The following is a 27,917-nucleotide window of genomic DNA, read 5'->3' as shown; positions in this document are numbered from 1 at the left end:
ACCAAACTATGCCATCAAACTAAAAAAAACACCAAACTATGTCATATATTTTTAAAAATGCCAAACTATGTGTAACTCACAATTTGCACAAATATTTTAACGGAAGGTAGCTCACGGTGTTAAATTTTTTTGAAAAGTGCATAACTCATATTTTTTGTGTTATTCATTCTTATTTTAACATAACTCACAAAAATTGTGAGTTATGCATTTTATTTTAACATAACTCACAGTTTTGTGAGTTATGCATTCTTATTTTTTAGCATAACTCACGATTTTTATGAGTTATGCATTTTATTTTAACATAGCTCACAATTTTTGTGAGTTATGCATTCTTATTTTTTAACATAACTCACGATTTTTGTGAGTTATGCATTTTATTATAACATAACTCACAAAAATTGTGAGTTATGTGTTAAAGAATAAAACCTTTCTCTTTCCCAATCTTCACTTTAGCGATTGAGATTCAAATTTTAAAGAACCCTACCCAATTTCCACTGGTCCCCCCACCTCCTTGTCCATTGATTGTGTCCGTCGATTTTGCTTCAAAACAAGAAAAAGTGAACGATTTTTCACTGGTCCCCTCTTTTTTCAACAATCATTTAACAAGTATTTAGATTTGTCTTTGTTCTATTTGTGACTAATTGCTTGATTTTTTTTTCTTGATTAATTACTTGTGACTAATGGCTTAACTAATGATATATATGATTGAGGTTATAGGACTCACACGAATGGAACTTTTGAAAGTTATTTTGCTTTTTTGAAACTTCTTCAAGCATTTACAACAACTCTAAGTGACTCCGTCACAAAAGTATTGATGTGATGAGATGTGAACAACTCTTTGAAAGCTCAAAGTGCTCTCACATAGTTTGATATCCCTTTTATAAGTTGCACTAATAAAACTTTTAAAACAATTTAAATATCTTTAATCTAAGATGGAGGAACAACAGTACTGATAACTATCTAGTTAAACATTTTTGTCTGAGCTATGTAGATTATTTAATGAAGGAATGAAAGGTACAAAAAGACTCTGAAAGCGTGACATAAAATTTGTTTGATAGTGGTGCACGTGTGTCACATGCACGTTTGCGTATGCACATTTGTTTGTATCGGAGACTGGACAAGATGATTTTTACGCTCCTTCTTAACATAAACTTGAAGAATGTTTAGTTTTATTTGACTAGCATAGTCACAAGGAGCCCTTAGAAATTCAGTCAACTACTCATCATCACTAATAATTCATTTTCCATACTTTACCATTTCTTGAGATGAGAAGGAATTTGGATATTGTCCGACTATAAATAAATCAAAATCATTATTTTTTATTTTCTTTCTTCTAAAAATTGATTCTAAAAATTCTCTGTAACCAATTGAAATTGGATACTTCCCGTTGGACTTGGGGGAGATACTATAATAAGTTGTATTTCCCTCATGAATAATTTTGTCATCTCAAAAAAGTGCAACTTTAACACGTTCAGAATTCATTCTCTAAAATTTGATAAAGTTTTGAAAAGATAAATTGAGTTTGAAAATGATTGAAAAAAAAAAAAAATTGAAGTTGAAGAAGAAGAAGAAGAATTTGAAAACCATATACAAAGAATGAATGCATACGGGTGTTTAAATAGGAGAATTTAAAAAGTATATAACTCACTTTTTTTGTGAGTTGTGATAAAACAGATGCATAACTCACAAAAAGAGTGAGTTATGTTAAATAAAATTTTGGAAACATTTTTCATTATCTCACAAATGAATGCATAACTCACAAAAATTGTGAGTTATGTTAAAACAAAAGGCATAACTCACAATTTTTGTGAGTTATGTTATAATAAAATGCATAACTCACAAAAATCATGAGTTATGTTAAAAATTAAGAATGCATAACTCAGAAAAAACTGTGAGTTATGTTAAAATAAAATACATAACTCACAATTTTTGTGAGTTATGTTAAAATAAGAATGAATAACTCACAAAAATTGTGAGTTATGTTAAAAATTAAGAATGTATAACTCAGAAAAAAATGTGAGTTATGTTAAAATAAGAATGAATAACTCACAAAAATTGTGAGTTATGCACTTTTAAAAAAAATTAACACTGTGAGCTGTCTTTCGTTAAAATATTTGTGCATACTCACAATTTTTGTGGGTTAAGCATAGTTTGGTATTTTTTAAAATATATGGCATAGTTTGGTATTTTTTTTAATTTGATGGCATAGTTTGGTTCCAAGTTCTTTTATTGACCTCTTGGTTACAAGTTCAAATATCCTTAGCTACTATTTGATTTTAGTTTTATTTAACATGAGGAACCCATAAATTTTAAATCTTGAATCCGCCTCTACTGACAATAGTACGTGTCACTATACTGCCCCTACGACAAGTTAATTCTCCATTTTTATCGGCGCCCAAAATATCCTTGTGGATATAGGCGGTTCCCAAAATATTTATATAGTAATACTTGTATTCGCTCTTACCAGTACATCCGTCAACTTATTTTGCTCTTGGTAAACATATTTTTGCTCTTGATCACTCGAACTTAGAATAAGAGAGTTGTTATGGTGTAGCTGTGCTTCTTAGTTGGTAGGGTCTTTTTGTTTTGCACATATTGTGGCTTTTAGACGGTCTATTTAAAGCATAGCCGGTTTTTAATGAATTTAAAGTTAAGTTAGATGAAGACAAACTTCATACTACTGGTTCGCAAGTTCTCTAATGCTACTTATTCACAAAGAAAAAAAAACAGGATATGATAAGGATTTCTTTTATTGCTATATGACAAAATTCATAACAAATACAAGAAGAATTATGATTGTATCTCAAATAGTTGGACTTGACAATCTGAGATTTAAAATTCAAAGTTGAATTTTAATTAAAAAATTTAAGTTGAAAATTATCTAAGTTTAACTATGCAAAGTTCGAACTAACATTCTTAACTTTAAACCTGATATCTGAAATTTGATTTGGCAAGTTTCAAATTTCAGACTGAAAGAACTAAAGAACTTGAGATTTCAAGTTTGATTTCAAAGGACAAGAATTCAAATAATTTGAAAATTTAAACTATCTTAAATAACGATTCTTCAAGCGATTATTTGTCCACTTCTTCCTATAACCTTTTGATTTTGGGGTCTTTAAGTTTAAGGCCATATTTTCATGGGTCAAGTGCATAAATGACAGAATTTTTCCATCTTTGTTTCCAACGCTAGTTTTAAATCTTTTTCAATCTCGACTTATATTTTAAAAATAGTATTTCACCTGAGGTAGTGGTATGATTTACGTACGCTCTGTCCTCCCCAGACCCACGATGTGGGAATATACTGGGTATGTCGTTGTTGTTGTATTTCATAAACTCTTGGATCGCTAACCGCACGATGCACAAATAAGTTAACTTAGTTTATAATGGTGCAAGCTAATGAAGCAACAACTTTGGCATTGTACTAGCTAGAATATATATGGCGGTGGTGTAATATTGAGGAGTTTAGAAGGAAACTGATATGATTAACTTAAATCCATCAATAAACAATGTATGTGTTCGTCCAACCATTGCAACAAACTCTTTTTTTAAAAATAAAAAATAAAAATAAACAACATGGTTAGATATTAATGGCGGATAAACTATACTCCTATAATAGTCACAGATTGAAGGTAATATGGATGATCCAAATAATTAGATGAAATGATTCCAAAATTTATCTTGATTCTTGACTAATCTAGAAGTAGTTTTTAATCCCCTTGAACTCCTTTTTATTTTGAGAAGGAATGGATATGGGGATATGCCCTGTGGTGAATATAATATACTCTTGTCACTGATTTGACAAATTTCCCTTGGACTGCAAAATATAGAAACATATCTATATGTAATATATACGATGAATGCACTAAATTGGATCTTGCAATTTAATGTGGTGCTATATAATACTTATTAGTTTCTGTGTACTACTAGTACACTAGATTTTCTCATATTTTAGCTAATGTTTGCTCCAACATCTTGAAATTGAAACTTGAAATTTGAGTTTGTGAAATTGTTATTTTTGAAATTTGAAGTTGAGTTAGGCGTACATTTGTATTGAATTTTTTTATTTTTTTTTGAAGTTTTGTAGGTAAAGTTCCAAAAATCCAAAGCTGGTCTGAGCTAATTTTTGAAAACTTGAAAATATTTAAAGATCAGACTTATCAAATTTCATGGTCAAATAAATATGTGAAGATAAATCTTCAAAATCTAGAATCAAACGCTAGCTTAATGTAAGAGAGGGTGAATTAGATCCTGCATCAAGATCAAAGTTGCTGCTATGTCGTGTCAAGTAATGATCATTATCTTTAGTGTACCTAAATAAAGCAAAATTGATTCATATCATCCTAAATACTCCACTAATTTCAGTTTATGTGACTATTTGATTTTTAATCTGTTATACACGTAAAAGAAACATTTTTTAAAATTTGGAATTAATCTAATCTAAACTTTTTATTTTACCATTTAATGAATAGAATCACATAAATATTATGATATGTGTAAGATCATAAATTACAAAAAATCTATAGCCACAAGCTCTTTGTCTTGCTCAGGACCAAAACTCCACAATTATAATTAAAGGTCTTCTAAATTTCGATCCATTTAAATATGTCTATATAAATTGAAATGAGGAATTAACATGCATATTCAAACTATTTTATGATTTGGGGATATTTTATTAATTGAATGATTTTATCAATTTTTTGAGTTTCTTAACCATCCATTATTTCTACAGTGTCTTGGGTGCCCGTAAATCATGCATATCCTCCTAATTTTATTGAGCCTTGTCATCGCATTACATGACAGGAACATATTTGGAATTGGAATTGTACTATAACTACTACTTTAGTACTAGTAGTTGTTGAATCTTGTAAGTAAAAAGTATAGTTTGGGTTTCGTGCTTCTCTACTAGCTAATTAGATATATGGGGGTACAACTTCTTTGTATCTATCATCTATATAGTGAACCCCAGTAAAATAATATGCTAACCTGCAAGGTGGTTACGTTGAATTAATATTGCACGAATGTCTCATGAGGGAGATTAGAGATCGAATTTCATTTAATTACTCCTTTCTTAGTCATCTGAGTTGGTGTTGCAGGCGTGACATTTTAAAGGAATGTTTACGCTAGGGCATCCCCCCACCTACCTGGTTCCTTCTCAGTCGAAATCGTTGCAAGAACTTGGCCGTGTGGTTCACATCTCTATTGTAGTTTTTGAGCTATTGCACATTCGAAGGATAGCGACTGCGGATTTTTCTAAAAATCCAAAAGAAAAAAAGATATATACTTCCTTCATTTTAATTTATTTATATGAAGGATTTTTTTTAAAAAATAATTATTAATTATTAAGACTTATTATTATTTTTTATGTAGTTTTTAATTTTGAAATTTTTTATTTTAAAAAGTAATTAGAATTTCCAGTCTAGTTTGAATACGTACGGTATATACGGTACATTTGTTAGTTCGATTCTTATACTCTGAATCAAACCAAGCAAATTGAAACAAAGTACACAAATATAAGACTCAAGCAAATTGAAACAAAGTACATAAATATCTCTTATAGGTCTGAGTAAGACATTTTAAATTCATCTGTAAAACCTAAAGCTATGTATATATAGAGCAACATAAAATAATACTGTATGATTTGACCTGAGTAAATTAGTAGAGTATGCAGGGATCTTTTAAAGAATAACCATTGATGGCTAACCTAAGCAGCTCCAACGTTAATATTTGGGGAAGTATTTGGTCAAATTTTGCAGAGTAGAATTAAATATTCAACAAAATCCAGAATCAAATTAAACTAATTAAACAAATCTAGCCTGTCCCATCTGATCTGCTTTCTGAACCACGCTTCAAATTAAATCCAATTATGTTGTACAAGGTTGGGGTTTTATGAAAATAATCAAATTAAATCCTATATCCTACAAAATACATACTAGTTATGTTTTTGTTCTAGTTCTACAAGAAGACCTTATTATGGTAACAAGTTAATTATAAGCTTCAAGATGAAAAGTGATTACAAAATTCAATATGGTATCTACTCTTGAGTTTAAACTTATTGACAATCATTATAATTAGATATTTTCACTTGCTTAGCTTATAAAAGAGTCAATCATACAAGTATATGGCAGACGTACGTGTTGAATATATATATAAATAAGAAGGAGCGCATAGTTACAGTGAAGCGTTAAATTTTTATTTTAATTGAAGTCTGAAAAATATATTTAATCTAATGAATATCTCAAAATGACTTCTAATCACAAAAATTAACTTCTATTTTTTCAATTGAAATTCATAAAGTTTCCAAATCTTCAAATTAAATACTCTTTTTTTTTTTTGTATCGAACTTCATTTAAGATATTGTCCCAAGGCCTACTAAATCTTCTGAGTACTGGAAAGGCCTATAATTTTCCTTCTCTTACTAAGAGTTGCTTCGAACTCAGATTTTTACATATACTTGTGATCAATGGAAGTAAATACCTCTAATTTTAATTAGTATGAAAAAGAAGAAAACTAATTGTTTCTCATTTAATTCGTTTAATTCTGACCAATATGGGTTGTGGTGGAATGATTGAGATCTCTTTATCCTTAATTAAGTGTAGAGTTTGAGCATGAGCATGGAAAAATCGTGTTGGGAGAGTTGCCCCTAGGAATTGGCTGAGAGACAAGTGAATATGAATTAATTGGATTTCAATATGAATATCGAATATCGGGTGGAAAACCAAAGAGAAATATATAAATATATCTTCTGTGTTTGCTTCTCTTTTACATCTTCAAGTAATACGAGTAGATAGTTAATGATTTTTTATTTGTCACTTTCGTTTCCAGGATTTACTCTAGAGATCAAAACTAGGTACTCGTATTTGTACAGAGATGTCATTAATTATATATTAAAATATATAACTTGCAGATGTATATTATATTGTTTATGTCAAATGTAGTAGTAGTAGTACTTAGAGTACTCATTACATATTTGCGTTAATTTGACCCAAGTGAAAGCTAGGGATAATTAAATAAGAATGATTGTGACTGATGGGGTAGTCTGACTAGCTGACTTAACATATTGGTTAATAAAAACTTAAGGTAACACTTCAAGCAGGTCAAATTTGCCATATTATTCTACTACTAGCAACTTCTACATCTTTTTGTCCTTAACACTATCTAAAACATTGGAAAGGAGACTCATCAGAAGCAACCACTTGAAGCTTAAGGTAAGTTCATGAATCTAATTCTTAATTTCAACATTAATTTCTGTTTTTCTACTTTAGGTGGAAGAACAGAATTATGGTATAGATGGACGTGCACTGTATGTATGCATTTTACTTGAAAAATATATGCGATTGTGTTTAAATATAATTTGGTACTTTGATATTGTGATAACGGCGGCAGAGCACCCTATGTTAGTTATTAGTTGATTGTAGATTCGGTAGAATTGAGTGATTTGACTTAAATTTTATATTTATATTAAAAATTATTTAATATGCGTATAAATTAAATAATTCATTTAGAATTCATATATAATAAAAAAATATTGATTCATAATCTATAAGATAAACATTTTGTTTCCCGCATGATCTTTAGGTAAAAAGTCGAAAGTAAAAGAATTGTCTGCTTTTAACTTCCAGATGATGAAATTCTTGGAGTACTTGAGACTCGAGCTTCATCAAGATTGGACCAAAAAAGAGTTTCATTAAGGGTGTGTTTGATATGAAAGAAACTTTCTTTTTAAAAAATAAATAAATTATTTTTTAGCAAATGAGTGATTTTTCCTTTTTTGGTACATAAATAAAATTATTATCCTAAATATCTTTATATTTAATGCAACAACATATATATTTAGTATAGTTTTATAAAGCGGGGCCAAGTGAAGAATCGGGTGTATATGCAGATTTTACCTCTGTCCAGAGGAAAGGTAGATAAGTTGTTTCCTAAAGAATCCCGTCTCAGGACAGAACATACTAGTAGACAAATAATATAGGAGTTGGGATTGCTAGGATGTATTATAAACCATTCGATTTTATTGTAGTATTATTTATTGAACGATTATTTATTTATTTATTTATTTAATTCAATAAATTGTTACATTAAACAGATCGTTGTCATATATATGTCCTCAACTTATATAGTAGATGATTTGGTGTATAGAGATTAGTTTATACATAGAAAATTAAATTATCGGTTCTTATAAGTTAAAGTTATACTCACAATCGTAGATGAGAATTTGGACAAATAATCAGAATGATTGTAGCATGAGATTAAATATGTATTGTTTATCAATTTTATTTATTGAAAGGTAAAATTCTGAGATGGATCAATATTCATGGTAGATTGAATGATAATAGTATATATTGGTGAAATAATAAGTTAGTTGATGGAATCCATATCTCGCTATGGAATTGATGATATGTTTTTTATGAGAAGCTTATAAGTTTTCGTGTGTAAAATTGGCCGGTAGATATATAAATCCGATATATGAAATAAGTGAAGTATTGCTCTAAAGAAAATTAATCATTATATTAAATTTGTTAGTAATTTAATTTATTGATTAGTATATATAATCTTAACATGGAGAATTAAATAAGTATTTAATGTAAATTTTAAAATAAAAATAGAGGAGTGCAATTACTATTTTTTTTAAAAATAATTTGTAATTTATTAAGGTAAAAACAATTTAAATCAGTATTTTGGATCATTTTCATAATAGGGAGCATCAATAATTAATTTCGTGGTTCATATAGTTCCTATTTTTTTGTGGGAAAAAGAAAAGTCACTGCCTGTCCTTGTTCAAGTAGAAACAGACGTGTCATTTTCTTTCTTTTTGGATGGGGAGAGTATCTCTATAAACAGGAATTTCCCTGGCCTAAAAAATAACTTTTCTATTCAATACTTAACCACCCAAGGATTGAGAGAGTCCGAATGTGAATTTGGTATCACTGTAGAAGACTGCAGATTCGAAGATGGATTCGCTTCAAGATTTGTTCACACTTCAAGAGGTATTCCTGGTTAATTTTAAACATCCTTTGCTTGAACTATGTGTTTATGTTAGTTATGTTTAATTCATGCAAGCAGTATAATTCTGGTATGCTTCTGCTGTGTATGCCTATTTTCCAACAGGGGTTAGGATATGGGGCGGTGGAGATGAGGAATACGGGTAGGGGCGGAGCTAGCTTAGGCTCGGGGATTTATTTGAACCCCTCTTCGACGAAAAATTATATTATTTATACACGGTTAAAGTTATTTTTCATCTATATATAGTAGATGTTCGAACCCTCTTCAGTTAGTTCGTGTGTACACTTCTAAAACCACTTAATGAAAATCTAGGCTCCTCCACTTAATATGGGAAGAACGCGAGGACGAAGATAAAATGTGTTGGATAACAGGAAGGAACGATGTAGAATATTACTTGTAGAACTTATTTTCCTTATTTTCCCTAGATTTTTTTTCTTCATTTTAAGTACTTGTATTCTTAAAAAAAATTCTAAAATTTTTGTCGCAACAAAAAAAAATAAATTAAAAAACGATTTGTATTTCCTCCATTCCGAACACACTCTAAGTAGGCGTTTGACCATGAATTTTTTTTCACCTTTTTCAAAAAATTATTTCACTTAAGTGGAAAAAAAGTGAAAATAGTGATGTTTGGCCATAAAAATTATTTCACTTTAATGAAAATTATTTTTGGAAAAGTGAATGCAAGTTTTACTTATTTTCACTTTTATTACTATTATTTCTCTCACAAATTTAAAAAACAACTTCAATTTATATTTATGGTCAAATACAATAACAACTCCAACTCCAACTCCGAACAATTATTATTTTGATGGCCAAGCGGGGTTACTCTAGGACTCTCCCAATCTATTGTATGTCTTGTAATAGAGTTCGGAGCTAAAAAGGACACTTTCTCAAGTCTAGGAGCCAAAATGGACAGTCCTTTTGTTTATGTACCAAAACAAACAGTTTGCCCAAAAATGGGCAAACTACAACTAACACCGTTTGTGAAAGTTTGGTGAGGAAAAAAATGTTAATAGGGTTGCCCAAAAATGGGCAAACTACATTTTCATAAATCTTTTTTTAATAGTTTTCCTATTTGTTGGCAAACTATTTTTATTTGGACAAATTATGATTCTTCCATTGAGAGATTTGACTGATAACTAATTAAACATCACACTGTTAATATTCCTAAACGTTTTGTTACTTCAATTTTTGAGAAATGGTACAACTTTTTCACTTATAAAATATCTGTTGTTGTTCTCTCCATTTGATCTCGTTCATCATGAGCAACATTCATTATTCACATAACACTTTTCTTTTCACTGATAATTGTTCGTTTAAATTTCTTATAAGAAAAAAATTAATGAGTGACACCGTCATTGTCTATTCGACTCATGATCAACTGTCATTAGCTAGCTCATTGTTGTTCATAATTTTTGTGGATTGAGTCAACGTAGGACTGTCTGGAAAGAGGTAACACCTAAAAGACAACAGAATTATAATTTTTATAATTTAAACATGTTATAACAATCCTTAAAGAATAGAAAAAATATATAATGTCTTTACCTATCCATTAACTCAATTGGAGTGTGACAGTAACTAATTAGGTAAAGACATTATATATTTTTTCTATTCTTTAAGGATTGTTATAACTAAAATTAGTTGAGCGATCAACAACTAAAATTGATTTATTTCACTCGACTCTCTTTTTACTCTTATAGAGTATTGATCAACTTACTATTTTTTTCATACAATCGTCGTTTCTTGAAAAAGTTCTGTAGATTTTACTGTAAGATTCTACCATTCAATATTTAAAATGAAAAAACAAAAATAAAAGATTTTTGAAATAGACTGAGTCAAAATAGATTAAACAATAGATCATAGACTAATTTTTACTTTTATTTTTTCTTTGTTTATTAATAATATTTTAAATATATCTAATAAAACTTGTTTTCGTGATAGCTGTTGGTGTATTTTAATATTGAATTAAAATATTAAAGTGCATACTTTTATCATTTTCTATTTGTGTTGAGTATCTACATTTATGGCGACATTATGCATCATTATTCACATTTCTTTGAGGTAGAATAATTCTTTGATTGTTGGATGAATTTGGTCATCTACATTGTTCTAACTTAAATGACTCACTTATTATTCAATCTCTTTATGTCATGCAACTTATGTAACATCTAAGGATTCATCTTATTCATTTAATATCCATTGCTCCCTCATTTACTAAAGGTCAACTCATTGACAACCTCCTAAACTTGGCACCATCTTTCACTTTAGCACCTCAAGTGGACGTTGTTTACTTTTGACACCTCAAGTAGTTTTTGATACCTTTTGCTGATTCAGCAAAGAAAGTGTATCACACTCACTTTTGAGCGCGTGACAAGAGTATTTTTGTAATTTTTTCATCTTTCTTCTTCACTCTTTCAACCCATTAATTTTTCACCATTTTTTTCCTTTTCTTAACACATGTCTATGTTAATTTTTCCTTGATTGATTGAATTAACAAAGAAAAAAAATGGTTAAACCAAGAAGGAACTTCTTTAACCTCCATTAATGAGCCTTTTTAAGTGACAAATTTGCAGCTATGGTAGTCGTTGGAATTCTTTGGTGTCACCAAAATTTTCGTTTTCTTGAGCTTTATTGACATATTTAAGCCTTAATTTTTTAAAAAACTAGAAAAAAATAATTAACAAAAAAAACATGGATATTGTTGAGATTTTTTAGCCATGGAATGTCCGAAGACAAGTTGTAATGAGTACTTAAGAATTGTTGGTTGTTGTAACGGCCTTATTTGTTTGTCTAATGATTATGATAAGTATAGGGATACTATTGTGTTGTGGAAGCCTATTATCCGTTCACATGTGAAATTGCCACGACCAAATTTGGAGATTTTAACCTCCATTAATGGAGGTTAAGAAGGTTGGGTGGGGAAGGCATTGTTGGAGACTTTTTTGTAATTATTTGATCAAAAAAACATGTGTCATTAATTTATTGGAGATTTTAACCGCCATGTGTTTTAGTTTTTTTTTTTCGAAAAAAAAATAATTATAGGTGCATATAGTAATGTGGCAATTTAAATGAGTTGGCACAAATCAATTGACCGTTTTATCCACGTTGGCAGCGAGTGAGATACACGCACCAGTGCTGATGTCGAAAGCTGTCAAAATGACACATTTTATGGTTACTTGAGGTGTCAAAAGTGAACAATGTCCGCTTGAGGTGTCAAAGTGAAAGATGGTGCCAAGTTTAGGGGGCTGTCAATGGGTTTGACTTTTACTAAATAAAAGAAATACTATACATATATAAAATGTGTTTTCTTCCTCATGTTATGTAGATGAGTTGTAGTATATTTTGAGATATGAGAAAAAAGATAAGTGTGGGAATATTGTAATGTGTAGTAATGAAAGAGAGAGTTGAGACAAAAGAAAATATTTTAAGTATACAACTATATCAATGCAAAGAGCGTAATTATATCAATGGAAGAGAGAATTAAGATAAAAAAAATATTCTAAGTCTCCAACTAAATTCACTATACAAAAAAGAGCAGTTATATTAATAAAAGAGATAATTGAGACAAAAAAAAAATAAATTTTAAGTCTCCAACTATATTCAATATACAAAAAGAGAGTTTTAATATGTTGAAGGAAGGTGTTCTTATGGTAGAGTTTTGGATTCTTCAACTAATTCAGAGTTGTTTGAGTTGTACATCATGTTGAGCTATTGTATTCTGGAGGGGACAAGTCAAGAGCTATACTGTTGGATCGGTGCAGGTTATGCTACAGTAGAGTTGAATCTCCTTAAAGAGAGCGATATATTCGTGACTCAGCCTGAAGAATATTTATTTATTTATTCATTTTTGTTATTTTGTATTTTCAGCTGTAATTTAGTTATTGTGGTATATTAAACCATCCATAACTATATGCTTATAACATCTTGAGAAAAACGAAAATTATTACAAAGTTTTTCATGAGCAATTTTAAATATATGTCTACCCAACTTTTAGATAAAATGAAGTTAAACGAGTCAAAAACAAATTAAGGATAATGTTTTAGGGTGTATTCAGTATGAAGGATAATGTTTTTTGAAAATTTTCTCTTAGAAAATATTTTTTAGAATAATAAGTGTATTTCTTATTTATTTTTTTGTGTTTAAGAAAGCAAATTATATTAAGTATCCTAAAAACTTTTGTTCATAATTTAGACAAATTATGTGGGGGTGGGGGTAAGGGGTAGGCGTGTTGGTGGTGATAACGCAATTGATGTAAAATGCTACTTGTTGATCATGTTTTTACTATTTTTGGAGAGAAGTCATTAACCTTATTTTTAAAGAACTTATTTTTCAAGAGTAAGTATTCTTTATTGAATTTGACCAATCGGATATAAGAAAAGTTAGAAATACAATAATGCAAAGAGCATCTACATCCAATATAGTTTAGCTAGTTTAAACATGTTAGATGGTATCATCTTTATCAAACAAGTGCAAAAATAATCCAAGTCAAAATTGGGTGCACATAGTTATCTGCTAGTCAAAGAAACAACACCATACTTTATGGGAGCCAAATGGTTTGTATTAAAAGCTTGATGTTTATTGGTTATCTGGGAGAGGGTCAATCTTTGTCATCAAAAAGGTTTGCTGGAGTTTCAGTGAAACTGCATAGGATTTTGACACACTTGAGTTAAAAACAGTATTGTTGACTGAGACAACAATAGTAGCTCAATAAGGAGGTATCCCTGAATATGTATGGGTAATAGCATTGTTGTGTGTCTGTAACACCCTAACTTATGATCAGGAGTCTCACATCGACAAAACATAGGAGAGATACTGAGTATATAAGTAAACAGACCTTTCACTTTATATAATGACGCATTTTAAAGTCTTCTGCGCTAGGTTCAGAGTGGACAATATCACTAGTGCCGGGCTGTTATAGTGTCCTCCACTGTGTATATTTTTGGGAGCCTATTTAGACCGATAGGAGTTATGCCAACACCCTCATCATCCTGGTGGAGAGGGGGTTGTAGAAAATTCAACCCATCCATAAGGGGTGCTATAAGGCTCATTAGAATAATTAAGTTTAATATTGTAATTTTTATAAGGTTGATATAGGGGTTGCTCCTACATATCGTGACTACTGACAACCACCATCAACTAGTGATTCCAACCGCGGTTCAATTTCATTGATTAGTTTAGGTTAACATGGTATGTAAACCTTCATTACATATATACCTTTGGGTGAATATATGGTTTTTAATTTATTTTTTTTAAAAGAAAAATAGAATGGTTTTGTAGAAATTCTACTTTTAACACAATTACTCCTATAAGTTATATCAACAGTTAAAATCAAAATGGAGTTTATACAATTATAATTTTTTGAAACTTAACTAAATATGTAATTATAAGCCATTTTCTATAATATGTGTGGTAATTGGTAATCTAGATAAAAGGATTTATATTACAAAATCCATGGAAAATGTAAATGAAATTTTATATAAATAGTGCATGCAATTTAACCTACAGTCACAGATTATTTGTCTTACATTTTAGGTTAATAATTTCAGTAATTCTAGAGTAGCTCTTATTTTTATTTACCCATTAAGGTTACCTGTAGGTTCAAATTTTCAGTTATGTGATCATTGTTAAATCATAAGTATATGCATATCGAAGAGTACTTTTTGATTATAGTTAGTACTATTAAAGAAAGAAAAATCGGTGTACTAAAGCTTCCGATTTTAGAGGGTCCGGAGAAGGGTCGGACCACATAGATCTTTTGTACGTATTACTCCCTATACCCTTTATTTAATTGATCCATGTTGACTACACTTTCTTGAGAAACATTTATTAATGGTGAATTATATTGTAAAGATCTAAATTTGACTATTAATAATTTATCTAATTTTATAAATTAAATAAGTGAATTGAAACAACTATTTTCTATAAGCGGATCAAGTAAATGAATCGGAGGAAGCAGCATTATAAGATAAATGGAGAAAGTTTTTCTTTTCAGAAAAGGAAACAAATTTGGGACACATATCAACACAGAAAGAAGAGTTAACTTGTAAGGGTGTTGGGATAAATCTTGTCAATACTCACTTTCTGATTCTGGCCAGGTGCAGAGTTCCAGATCTAATGCAACATAAACATTGAAAATTGTATATAAGAATTTTAAGATCACAAACTTGTGCAGTATTATTGATTATAAAGATAACTCAGCTCTTATTATTATCCTTTTAGTATTATACATTGTTTGCTTGGAGATTCATAATTACTGACTACTGCCCCTTTAAGCCTTTCTTTTCTCTAACTTTTCTTTTGGAATAATACTCTTCTTCTTTTTTTACTTTTTATCTTAAGTTCGATACACAACTATGTGACTTGGTCCTTGCAAAAGTATGTGATCATCTAGTTTATAATTTTACGCTATTAGAGATAGTACACTTTTATTAAGTACATGATATATATTATATTATAGCACACTCCCTTCATGTATGCACCCCAAGCACACAAAAGTTCTTTTTGACAATAAATAGAGCTGCGAAACTTGAACCTATGACCTCAGCCTGCATGCTTTGGTACCATGCCAAAAGGATGTGAGCTCCAATTCAAAATGTTAGAACAATATTAGTGGTTTTATTAATCATCCAAAGGGGTTTATGATAGTCATGATTGGGCTACTTCAATCATTGTTTTAAGGTTGTCGTTGGATGCTCACACCTTCTGAGCACTCTCAGTGTGTCCTACATGCATCAGCACATAATGTATCTATGTATTGGAATATCAACAAGAACAACCTATCTATACTCATCTAAAGCAGGGACGAAAAAGAGCATCAGAAAAAGGTCAAATTAAAGAAAAATAAAGGAATAAAAATTTGTGCAACTTAACAATGTTTGTTAACCAATTATAAGCCCTGTAACTTGATCAATCATCACAACACAGCAGAATATCTACTAACAATTTTCTTATGACAAAGTGTGCCTTTGAGCAGACAGCTGATATGCTTACTAGGTTAGATGTATATAGCAATACTAATTATTGGAGGCCCCATTTATGTGTCATCGCTTAACTTCGCACAAAATTTAAGAAAGAAAGAAAGACTTTTGAAATTTGCATCTTAAAACACCCCTGCACCGGCCACTTGGAGGTATAAATCATTTCATTAAGGATAAAAGATAGTAAATTTTAAAGTTAAATTATTTTCAATTATAGAAAATTGGCATTCTTTTTGTACGGACTAAAAAGAAAATGTGTACATAAATTGTTTCAAAATTATAAATTCAGTAGCTAGGGTTACTATGCTGTAAGCAATTATAGAACAACACACGAGAGATTGCAGATTTTTTATGGATTCAGAACTCCCCCATCTATACTTATCTCTCAAAAAGTTTCAGTAGAATTAGTATGCAATCACCTTGACCTCTTTTCATGGGTGATAAATGCAAGGTTTACACCTGTAGGAGGAGAGAACACTGACTGAATGACTACAGCCAGTTCTCGCAGGGGTTAATTTTCCTTAATGTGAAGGGTAATTGTTCATGGACGTGAAGAACTCCAGGTGTTTCTCTGATTATTATACACTTAATTTTGATGTGTTACTATATTTCATTGTCAAGTGGAAAAATTACTAGTCCTCCAGCTTAATTAATTTCTACTGATCTAAAGCTGGACCCAATTTTGCCCCATTTTTGGAATACATAAAACTAACAAGTGATGGGTAGAGCTGGGGAAACTCAATTCAGTATATATAGGAGAAAATGAGACTTGGACTTGATTTCAGATCAACTGATGAGCTTTTCATTTACTTCTGATACATTACTTCACAAAAAATTCCAAAACTTATAGTGCATCAGTTGATACATATAGTACACTTACAAGCATAGAAATTAATTAATGTTGAGCAAATATCCATTACCTATTAATTAATCTGAGAGGGATGGATTGCAAAAAAAAAACAAAAAGGGAAGGCAACCATTACAGTAGTACAAATTAAACCGATCGAAAGGAAAGTTTGCTTAGCTTACACTGTCCCCTTTAGAGTGTGTTGCCGTGATATGTATCCCATGCTTTCTGAACTGTAAATTAAGATGAAATAAGTGCTACTGAGTTGACTAAAACTGTTGTACTTTTGTTAGAAGTTTAATTTTACCTTGCGAAGATGAGGTACAACAAATGGTAGCTGCAGCCATGGAGCTCATAATTGTTGGATTAACGTTGTCATGATCCCAATTTCGTGTGCAATTGTTGTAACGAGAAGTTGCAGCCTCTCTATTCGGACCGCTGAGGTTCATTATTTGTTCCATCTTTGTTTGTTCCTTTACTAGTACTGATTTGGCTTCAATTTGGGTCCAGATTTTCTTCATAGTTCTTTCCCTAGCTCTTGCTCTAGCCTTGGCCCTTGACTCTCTCTCTAGCTTTGCTCTTTTCGTTAATTCATCAGCTGGAGCTGCCGGAACAACAACAATGTCCTCATCACATTCTGAATTATTAGTAGGTGAAGGGGTTGCGCTTTTCTTCGCATCAATGAGCTCTTCCATGGCTAATTTGGACTTTGTGAACAGCCAATCAAGGGTTTTACTTGGTTTGTCGAAACCAAGCATGTCTTGCAAATCAAAGAACTTACGAGCAACCCCTATCGACAACCTCACCCTTCGATCCCTATGCCCTTGTGATGTCAAAATCTTACTGTGCCTGTCCTTTTTCACTGCTTTTTTGTTCTTATTTGACTTGTTGCTGCTGATGACATTGTTTGTTGCAAACATCACCGGGCTGTTGTTGTCGATTAAGTGACCGTTTGAGGGTAAGTAAGGGAGATGATGATCTAGGTCGTGTTGATGAAAGAGCATTTGGTTTCCATTGAGGCCAAAAATGGAAGAATTTGAGCTGTGAAATGATGATGGTGGTACTGAACTGTGGAGAGTAGGGTTCCCATTACTACTGTTTCCAAAAGGGAACATTTTCTGTTTTTCTTGAAAAACTTATAAAGTATACTAGATGAAAGATAAGCAGCTAAATACTAGTAGCACATCATTATATTGGCCTTTGGCAAACTTGGTGGGAGCTTTCTAAAATACTGTTAGAGAAATAGTGTTAGAGAAAGCGAGGGAATTAGGATTTAATTGGCTCTGGGACTATGTACTCTACCCTTTTTGTGTTTCTACTTTTCCATGTTTTACTCATAAAGAAAAATCCCCCATTTTAAGAACCTGACTTTTCCATTCATATATCAACATCTAGTAATAATAATCCTTAGACAGTGTATAGTACTGGAAACAAATTAAACGTAGCTCTCATCCACTTTAAGATATGGAAAGTGATTGAGATCCTAAAAACAATTATTGCTAGTGGCTATTGATGAACAGTCAAGGCAAAAACAATATTTATGGACAAACGCAATATAATAATTTTTGATGGAATAACTCAACAAAAGCTTGGTGATTGAAGATATGCATATACTGTTCCTTCGTATAGAGATATAATGTCTAGGGGGGGTCGAGCTTGGAACCTTCAAGTGAATTTTGAATTTCCTCAACCGTAAAATCAACCTCTAATTTTATTGTCAAGCTATTCAAAATTTATATATATACATTTAAAAACACCTTATATATACAATATAGAGTAATTTTTTGTTGTTGGGGTTCGGGCCTGGCAAACCCCTTATATCTGCCCCTAAAGAAATGGTTTTCAACTCCTTCATGAACTTGTTTTAGTTTTATTTTCTTTTTAAAAGAGATCTTTATTTTTATACATAAATGCTAAGAGATCTAAAAAGACCGTTTATCTTCTCTCCATATTGTCGAACTAAAGAGATCTCATATTCTCCTTTTAACTTTCCGGTCTGTACCAAAACAAATAAATTAATTTAAATTGTTTTCTTTTCTTTTCTTTTTTTATTTTATTTTAACAAAAAGATTTATAACCATATAATTCACGTCAAAGTGTAGAGCTGTCAATATGGGTTGACCCAGTCAATTGGGGCTAGCCCACATGAGCTTTGAGTTTGACGGATTAGGCCGGTCTAGCCCATCAAAATGATGGGCCAAAAAACACCAAGCCCGCACCATTACTTTGTAGGCTGCGGGCCTCATGGGTCAGCTCACTTTTTGAAAAATAATATTTTATAATTTAATTTTAAAATGTTAATAAACATAAATAATACCACACAATATTACATAGTGTTAATACTTGTTAATCAAGTCTCCAACACCTCAGAAAAATTATTCCTAATAGAGAAATTAAATAACTTTTGACATGATATCCTTCGAACCAAATAAAAATACTAATAAATAATCTAAATAGTTGCATGTATTTAACTTATGGGCCGGCTCACGAGTTAGCCCAACCCATATTGCTCAAATCCCACGGGCCACGAGATTATCCGGGCAGAGCTAAAAAGTCTTGTTCTTAAATGAGCTGCAATATCATTGAACAAATTTGAAGAAGTCGAATCGAATTTTGAATACGTTTTGTTGGAGCTAGAATGTGGAACTGGCGGTGATATCTAGCCTAGATGAAAACCGTATAAATAGTTCACTTCTTTGGCTAGCTATAGCAACGTGTTATACATTTTATTCAAGGTAGATGTATGTTTATACATGATTATACAACTTTTATTTAAGGTAGATATATTTTTATACAATCTTTTACAAGGCAACTACATTATTTATGTAGATATATAAATATTGTGTCTCTGTGTGTCCGTGTGTGTGTTATTCTATTTTCAATCATTTATATGTAGTATATGTAGCATATCGTATGTAGTTTTCGCCTGCAATTATTTTATAATATACTAGTTTAGGTGTACGCGCCTTGCGCGTGTACCTCACTTTAATGAGTTTAGAAACTACATTAAATAGGATATTTGTTTAAATAATAAAGATGAATATAATAATTAAATTTAATATCTTTTGAGTATGTAAAGATGAAGAATTTATTTATTAAACCTAATTTTTACCAAAAATATTTTTAAAAGTCGATTGACATTCATTTACCATCTGTAAATTGCAACAAAACAATACAATGATAGAGACATCAAAATAATACAATTAAACCCAACATTTACACAAGAAATTCTTCAAAGTCAACCGACATTCATCTACGACATGTAAACTATAAAAAAATATATATATAATAGTGATCACAAACCTTCGATTTTGATCCAACTAATTCTTGTCCGAGCAAAAATTTTGACCCTAAAGAATGATTTTGAATGCATGATAACAAAGAAGATATATATATACACACATGTTGAATTCTATTATGCTAACTAAAACAGTAAAGAAGTTGAGGGTTAGAAAGTCAAGCATACACCATCTAGACATACAATTGAATTAAGTTAGATGAGCATCAATCATATTCTCCGAATAGGCAAATCGGTTTGTTCTGTAGTTTAACGTACATCTCAATATATATAGAAGTATTTTCTTAAAGTCCTATTTTAGAAGTATTTTTCTAATTGAACAGTAGAAAGGAAAATATTAATTAATTTTCCTACCATATATTTTAGGAGTCACATAATTTTTGGAAGTCTAGTAGAAAGGAAAATATTAATTAATTCAGCTACCATATATTTTAGGAGTTTCATATATTTTAGGAAGTCTAGTTAATATAATAAAAAATAATTAAATAATAAATTTAAAAAATAGTAAAAAGACAATTTTCTCCAGAAAATTTAGGATTACCTAATAGTTTAAGGAAAAGTTTGATTACCAAAATTTAGTTGATTTGTCTTCTGTAATAATAAAATAACTTAAAATATAATTATAATTTTATTTAATAGTTATATAACTTTGCTAACGTGACTTTATTTTCTTAGAATTATAACGTGACTTTGCTGTTTTGAAATTTTATTAAATAGTTAATTAATTACAATTTTAAGTTAAAGGAAATTCTAACGTGATGTTGCTATCTTTTTTCCTTATAAATATGATATATTATGTAGTTTTATGGTATATAATTCAAACAAGGAAAGGTTTAAGGACTAAATTTGAATGAATTCAAATAATAAAAGTTTTATGATAAATATATTTAATTAATTTTCAGCTCTTAATTATTAAAAAATTAGTAAAAAGATGATTTTGTCTAAAGTAGAGTCTTTTAATGAAGAATAAAAAGTCCAATTCACTTTTCTAAGGGTTTTTACACTTTTTATATATTATATATAGATATATAGATTATAAATTATAGATTATAGTTATAGATATAAATTATATCTTATTAATCAAAACAAAAAGACACTAATAATAGCAAATATTTCGATATTAATTAATGCTTTCAATTTTTATTTTTTTTTATTTTTTAAAAAAGTATATCATGGTAAGATATTCCAATCAAAAATTTATTTGTTTGAACTTGAACAAAAAAAAAAAGAGAGGTTAGAAGATGTAAATCAGTAATACCATGTCAACTTATCTCATTGAAGAAATGACTGGATTAGAACTGGTGTCCTATCTACTTTAGAAAGCAATGATGAAGAATGTTGAAATCTTTTCCAAGTTCTTTTATTTTGATCAGGGAAAAAACATCGTTTTCATCCCAAATTATATTCGAAAAGTTGAAGCCACACTTAAACTATACTAATGACCTATTACACACCTAAACTATAAAAAAGTGAAACTATTTACACTCTGTCAGGCTACCGCCACTTGCATGTGGTGTAGTGTTTTACACGCGCTGCCACGTCAGCACCACATCAGTAAAAAGTATCTTTTTTTTATAGTTAAGGTGTGTAATAGGTCACTTATATAGTTTATGTGTGGATTCGACTTTTCGACTATAGTTTGGGGTGGAAATGATGTCTTTTCCCTTAATGTTTTTAGCTGTTTACTTTTGTTATTTAATAGGCTGGGTTGCGGGGAGATAATAATATCACTTTTATATAGTTAAAATGTGTAATAGGTCGCTTATATATGACTTAAACTTTTCTTATACAGTATGAGGTGGAAATGATTTCTTTTCCGTTTTGATTATGTTTGTTTAAAATCGAATTAAGCAATGAATGTTTAAGTTTGATGTCAAGGACGGGGTTGAATGGGTCTAAGAGCTTGTTTGGCTAAAAACTCCTCATTTTGAAAATCACTTTTCTCAAAATATATTTTAGGAAATTAGTTTTTTTGAATAAAAATAATTTATATTTGGCTAATTTATTTGAATTTTTTTTTTTTGGATAAATATATTGTGTGTGATTAATCCTATTAAGAAGATGCCTCTGAGAGACAAATTACTCTAAAAAAACAAAATTAGATATCAATGCACTTTTACTAATAATATTATTTCATAGAGAAAAAATATTTTACGTATCTATATAAAAAGTTTAATTACGTCTTTTTTACTTTAATTCAATTAGAAAATATATATCACAAATTTTCAATCAATATTATATAAGACAAATCAAAAGAAACTATTAAATATCCATATAATATTAACATGATGATTTAAATATACTAAAAAAATAAAGTCTAATCAATTTAAAAACCATTCCGCAAATTACAAAAACTTATGCGTAAAATAATATATATAAATGGAGAATTTATTTTTTGTTATCTTTTTGGGAGTCTGTTAGCATTTTCAATGCTTATCCAGTAGAAACGTCAAATAATACATATAAAATAGAAAATAATAATACATAAAATATAAAATAGAATAAAGAGTTTATTGGGTAAAGTGAAATAAAATTATTAAATGGAACTTAACCAAATTTAATAGATATCTTAATTAATTAACAAGAAATATATTGGTAAGTATATATAAAATGGTGGGGATATTTCTGCCTCGAAGAAAATAACTTTCTCCTTATGTTTTTCCTAAGAAACAGAAATTTTTAATTTCTTCCCAACTACAGAAAAATTTATTTCTATTTTCATTTAAAAGTAATTTACTAATTGATCAAACACCTCGATTTTTCCACAAAAATGAACCTCAAAATACTGTATTTTTGGACTTTCAACCGCTTAGCCAAACAAGCTCCAAGTATAATACTAACATGTTTTATATGGACTAGTAAAAGATATTAGATCAACCCAACCCACTACCGGCCCATAGCCACGTAGGACAAATCCATTTTGAAGTAATTAATTCATACTATTTTCAAGAATATTACAGTTTTTTCTTTTAGTGAAAATGGAATTTGTACTATCATCATTTTTCCATTTCAACAAAATAAAGAGGATTTAATTGTATTTGGAATTGGTAGTATATGTGCCTCATAAATTTCATGCTGGGGCCTTTGTACTGTTTGTTGTTTGGAAAGAGTCGTGGAACGAACAGCCGTTATGTTTCTTTTCATAAAAAAGGAAATGTTTATTATGCCTATCCTTCGGAACTCCTTAGAATTATTATATGGTACTAATAATTATCATAAGAGGGGGTCCTTCAATCATTGTGAAACAAATATATATCTAGAAAATCCAATCCCATCGCTATCCTACACTTTTTTTCTACATGTGAAATGTCTCTCCACTCTCTTTCATTTTCCCGTTAGGTTTTGTTTGTTTATATTATTTTTTATTTTAGTTTATTTGAAAAAGAAAAAAATAATCTTTATAATTCTTTATTTTTAAATTTTCACACGATGTGTTCAAGATTGTAGGATTAAAGATTATTTTGATATGCATTTTACATATATTTAATTTAAGATTATATGGTTCCTTTTTACTTTCTTAAATTCTTTGTCAAGTCAAAGTAGACAAACAAATTGAAATTGGGAGAGAGTAACATCTAAAATGTTAGTATTAATTGTATTTCTATCTAAGGACCCGTTTGGATAGGTCGAAGAAAAATGATTTTTAAAAAATTCTTTAAAAGTGCTTTTGAAAGTGCTGAACTTATTTTAAAAATAAGCAATTACGTGTTTGGATAAAAGTACTGAAACTAAAAAAAGTTATTAATGTGTTTGATAAACAAGTGTTGTTAAGCATCTTTTTGGATCAAAATGTCTGAAATACCCTTAAAGATAAAGTTATTAACAATATGTAGAATTAAGTATTATTAATTTTATTTCTAAAATGCCAAAATTGACTTTTTTATGTAATTTTTTAAATTGTCATACACTCCTAAAATCCAAAAACTGACTATTAAGTCATTTTAACCAAATTAATCTAATCCAAACACCCTCTAAATTATGAAATGAAAACAAAATAATCTAATCTCATCATTAAGGCTAGAATTAACATATACTTTACACCTGTCACATGTGTGATTCTGTACGATCCTTAAAATAATCCGTTCTTTTCAGTTTTAATCACATGTCTTGTTTGTGTTTCTTATTATACAACCTGTTCGTTCTTGTTCTTTTATCCTTGTTATTTTTCTTCTTGAAATTGTCTGAATTTTGTTAGTACTTTCTTCGTTTTTAAAAACTTGTCATCCTTGGTAAATTAAAATGTTATATAATATTTGTCATTTTAAAAATTGAATACATGATAAGTTATTTGTTTCTAATTTTATCTTTGGTCATAAATATATATAGATATTAATGTAGTTTAATTAAAAAAATATTAAATTAATAAAAGTAATAAATGAAGATAATTTAATCAAAATATTTTTTATTTATTGTTTTTTTCCTAAGAGGTGTGAAAAAGAAACAAGACAAACAAAGAAAGTAGTACTCCCTCCGTCCCAAATTTTCTAATTTGATTTTTCATTTTACTTGTCATTTTTCATTAATCAAGACAAGATATTTTTTTTCTTTTTTACCCTTAGTATTAATTGTTTTTCTCCAAATTAAAATGTAAACATCATTTAATAGAGACACTATAATAAAATAGTCATGTTTTTTTTTAATCAATGTGCAACATCAAATTGAGACGACTAAAATGGAACGGAGTGACTAGTAATTAGTGATTAAGTGGGGGCAACCATATGAATAGCAGGCAGGGATGTTGCAGGTGAGGTGAGTGTTTTTAATTTTAGCAAATTATATTCAATGGGCTTAAAATAAACGGTCTTGAATTTTTAATTTTTGGATAAAATTAAAAATGTTGTTCATGAGGCGAAACTTAATTAAACTAATGTTTTGTCCATGAGATTATAAGCTGATTAAAAAATTAAAAATCACTCACTTTTAAAGCCGTTTGGTCGGTAATATATAGAGGTACCTAATAGTTTTTATTTATAAATAGAAATCTATATATTGTCAAAGGAAATTGTAACTTTATTACTTTCTGTCATAAGATTTGGAGAGCCAAATAAGAACAATTTTCACCGCGATTTATTCTTACATTCTTAAATATTTTAAATTGTTCATTTTTATGACTTAATAATACTTTTTATATTAAATGTGCAAATTATTTTTCAGAAATCTTCAAGACTGTATATTCCAATGCACAATCACAATAAAAAAATAAAATATATATTATATCGTATCAGAACAAAGGAAGTATTCAATTATACTAGAAATTGGCAATAATGTCATTGTCGGTAAAGAAATGATTCTTAAATCTAACTCAACCTCACAAGTCAGCTCATGAGAAAAAAATTATCCCAAGTTCAAGTACTCTAACGAAATTTTACACTAAATAACAATGCAACAAAAGTCACAATTGAAAAAAAAAAAAAAAAAAAACTTTGATCTCTATTTGTTGTGAAAATTAATCAGAACTCATCATATAATCGATCTACTTATGTATAATCAATATATATTATTCATTTATTGTATATATGTTTTTACACGCTGAATATGCACCAAGAAAACAAAACTATGAGAGTAATAAAATAACTTTACACTAGACAAGTGAATTTTTTTTGACTAAAAATGTTAAAAGATCCCGCTAATAAACGCATAAAGAAGACACGGTAAAAAAGTTACCCAAATAATGCATCAAGTAGGTAGACAAAGGGAAGTGCTCATTAATTTTCTACAATATCTTTTGTTGGTACTACTATTATTGTCTTTGTTTACTTACGAAAAAATCTAGCCCATTTGCACAGCAAGATAAGAGGGAGAAAAGACAACCTGGTACATAATACTATATAGTATTTTGTCCTAACTCATGTAAACACCTTTGTCACTTGTCTTCTATATAACCCCAGTAGGTCTTCTTCAATCAATCAACATGATAGAGGGAATATGTGCGGCAAATCAACTTTTTAAAGTCCAAAGAATGATGTATGTTGTATATTTAATATTATGCCATTGGATAAATTTTGGCGAATAAAAAATAAGCCCAATAGAGAATTAAGCTGATCAAAAAGATATGTCTGATGAGTCAAAATGAGCTAAATAATGGGTCATAACTCAATCAACTCAACTCTTATCGAGTTTTAATTTCTTTGTTAGTTTTTCTTTTATAACTTGCTTAATTACTTAATAACATTATTTATTTATTATGACTATATATAACATGTCAAACAAAAACAACTTTTTTTCTTTCTCAAAATAGTTCTAAAAGGTTTCTCAAGCTAATTTGAGCTACATGTCAATACAACCTTTTAATTTCTGAATTAGATAGACCAAAATTGAGTGAATTAATAAATAAATTGGTCAATAAGCCGCTTAAACTTGGACAGGTTGCATGATCGTATTTATTTCCAAACGTAGCCATTCCAATAGTTATATTTTAATTTGAAGACATTAATAATTTAAATTGTAAAAGCATTTTAGATTGAGTTAATACATAAATACAACCCTAAACTGGACATCAAATTATAACTTTGACCTTAAATTTTAATAGTGCACAAATAGGACCTTTAACTATTCAAAACCTAAACAAATATGACCTCCGATTTTGCAACCCCATGCGTGAGTTTCACTCGCGCCTACGTGGAAAGGTAATCCAATCACACGGTGCCACATCGTTAAAAGGGCTGACTTGGAGGGAGGTCATATTTGTGCAGTTTTGAATAGTTAAAGGTCATATTTGTGCACTATCAAAGTTTTGTTTTTTGTGTTAAAAAGACTTCATTTTTTTAAATTATTATTATTATTATTATTATTATTATTATTATAGCAGCAACACCTAGTTTTTTTTAATTAAAAAATCGAACCCGCGCTGTAGGCTGAAGGAAGCACCCAAGAATAGCAAATAACACCACTGGGCTATCTAAGTGTCTTGTTTCATGTGGTTCAACATTAATATACGTACATAAATATAAATTTTCTACCTTATATATATAACGTAACTTTTTTACCGAAGGGGTTCGGGTGAACCCCATGACAACCACGTGGGTCCGCCCATGCATAAATTTAATAATGTTTTAATAACGTTAATTTAATAACATTGTAATAACGTTAATTTGATATACTATTACTATTCTTAATAACGTTTTAGTAAAACTATAATTTTTTTATAATTAGTATAGTTTCATCTTTAATTTAATATTTAAATAACTTATATTTAGATATATTATATAACTTAAATTCCCCCTCTGCTTTATAATATATATACATATTCACGCTATTTTTTCGTATGAGGCTAACCCATCTAATTAATAAATCTTCAATATTGCTTTTTTTCCGCAATGACAAAAGAAATTAGATGTCATTTTCATCTTTGAGCTGAAAATAATGAAAAAATAATAGTGAAAAGTCATTTAAAGGTCATTTTTGTGCAGTTTTGAATAGTTAAAGGTTATATTTGTGCACTGTCAAAGTTTAAGGTCATATTTATGTATTATGCCCTTAGATTTTAAGTTGGACGCGCCCAATTTTACTTGTTGAACATGCGTTTTGCCACGTAGGATCGAAAGTCATATTTGTGCAGTGTTGAATAGTTAAAAGTCATATTTATGCACTGTCAAAGTTTAAAGTCAAAATTATAATTTGGTGTCAAGTTTAGAATCATATTTATATATTATCTTTTTTAGATTCTTTGTCATGATCACTTGCTATCAATGATGGCGTTCATTGTTCGCCCTACAATTTAGTTGATTGGAGCAAGTAATTAAGACTAATGATATTCCGGGTTGCTACTATTAATTTCAAAGTCAAACAGCCC

The 27,917-nt window shown here is 29.5% G+C and overlaps 1 protein-coding gene across 1 annotated transcript; it reads right to left on the bottom strand.

The window, feature by feature from the left end:
* Positions 1-16,726: 16,726 nt before the first annotated feature.
* On the bottom strand, positions 16,727-18,201 carry LOC124896098 (transcription factor CYCLOIDEA-like). The gene is made up of 2 exons (XM_047407426.1): positions 17,135-18,201; positions 16,727-17,060 (listed from the first exon to the last, which is right to left on the bottom strand). Exons 1-2 carry the CDS (start codon positions 17,940-17,942, stop codon positions 17,020-17,022), a joined length of 849 nt encoding a protein of 282 aa, XP_047263382.1. The 5' UTR covers positions 17,943-18,201; the 3' UTR covers positions 16,727-17,019.
* Between the last annotated feature and the right edge of the window lie 9,716 nt (positions 18,202-27,917).

The sequence above is a fragment of the Capsicum annuum genome, chromosome 2, assembly GCF_002878395.1.
Source record: "Capsicum annuum cultivar UCD-10X-F1 chromosome 2, UCD10Xv1.1, whole genome shotgun sequence".
NCBI lineage: Eukaryota > Viridiplantae > Streptophyta > Magnoliopsida > Solanales > Solanaceae > Capsicum > Capsicum annuum.
The sequence above is the reverse complement of the archived record's forward strand: the minus strand, read 5'-3'. Positions and strand labels throughout refer to the sequence as shown.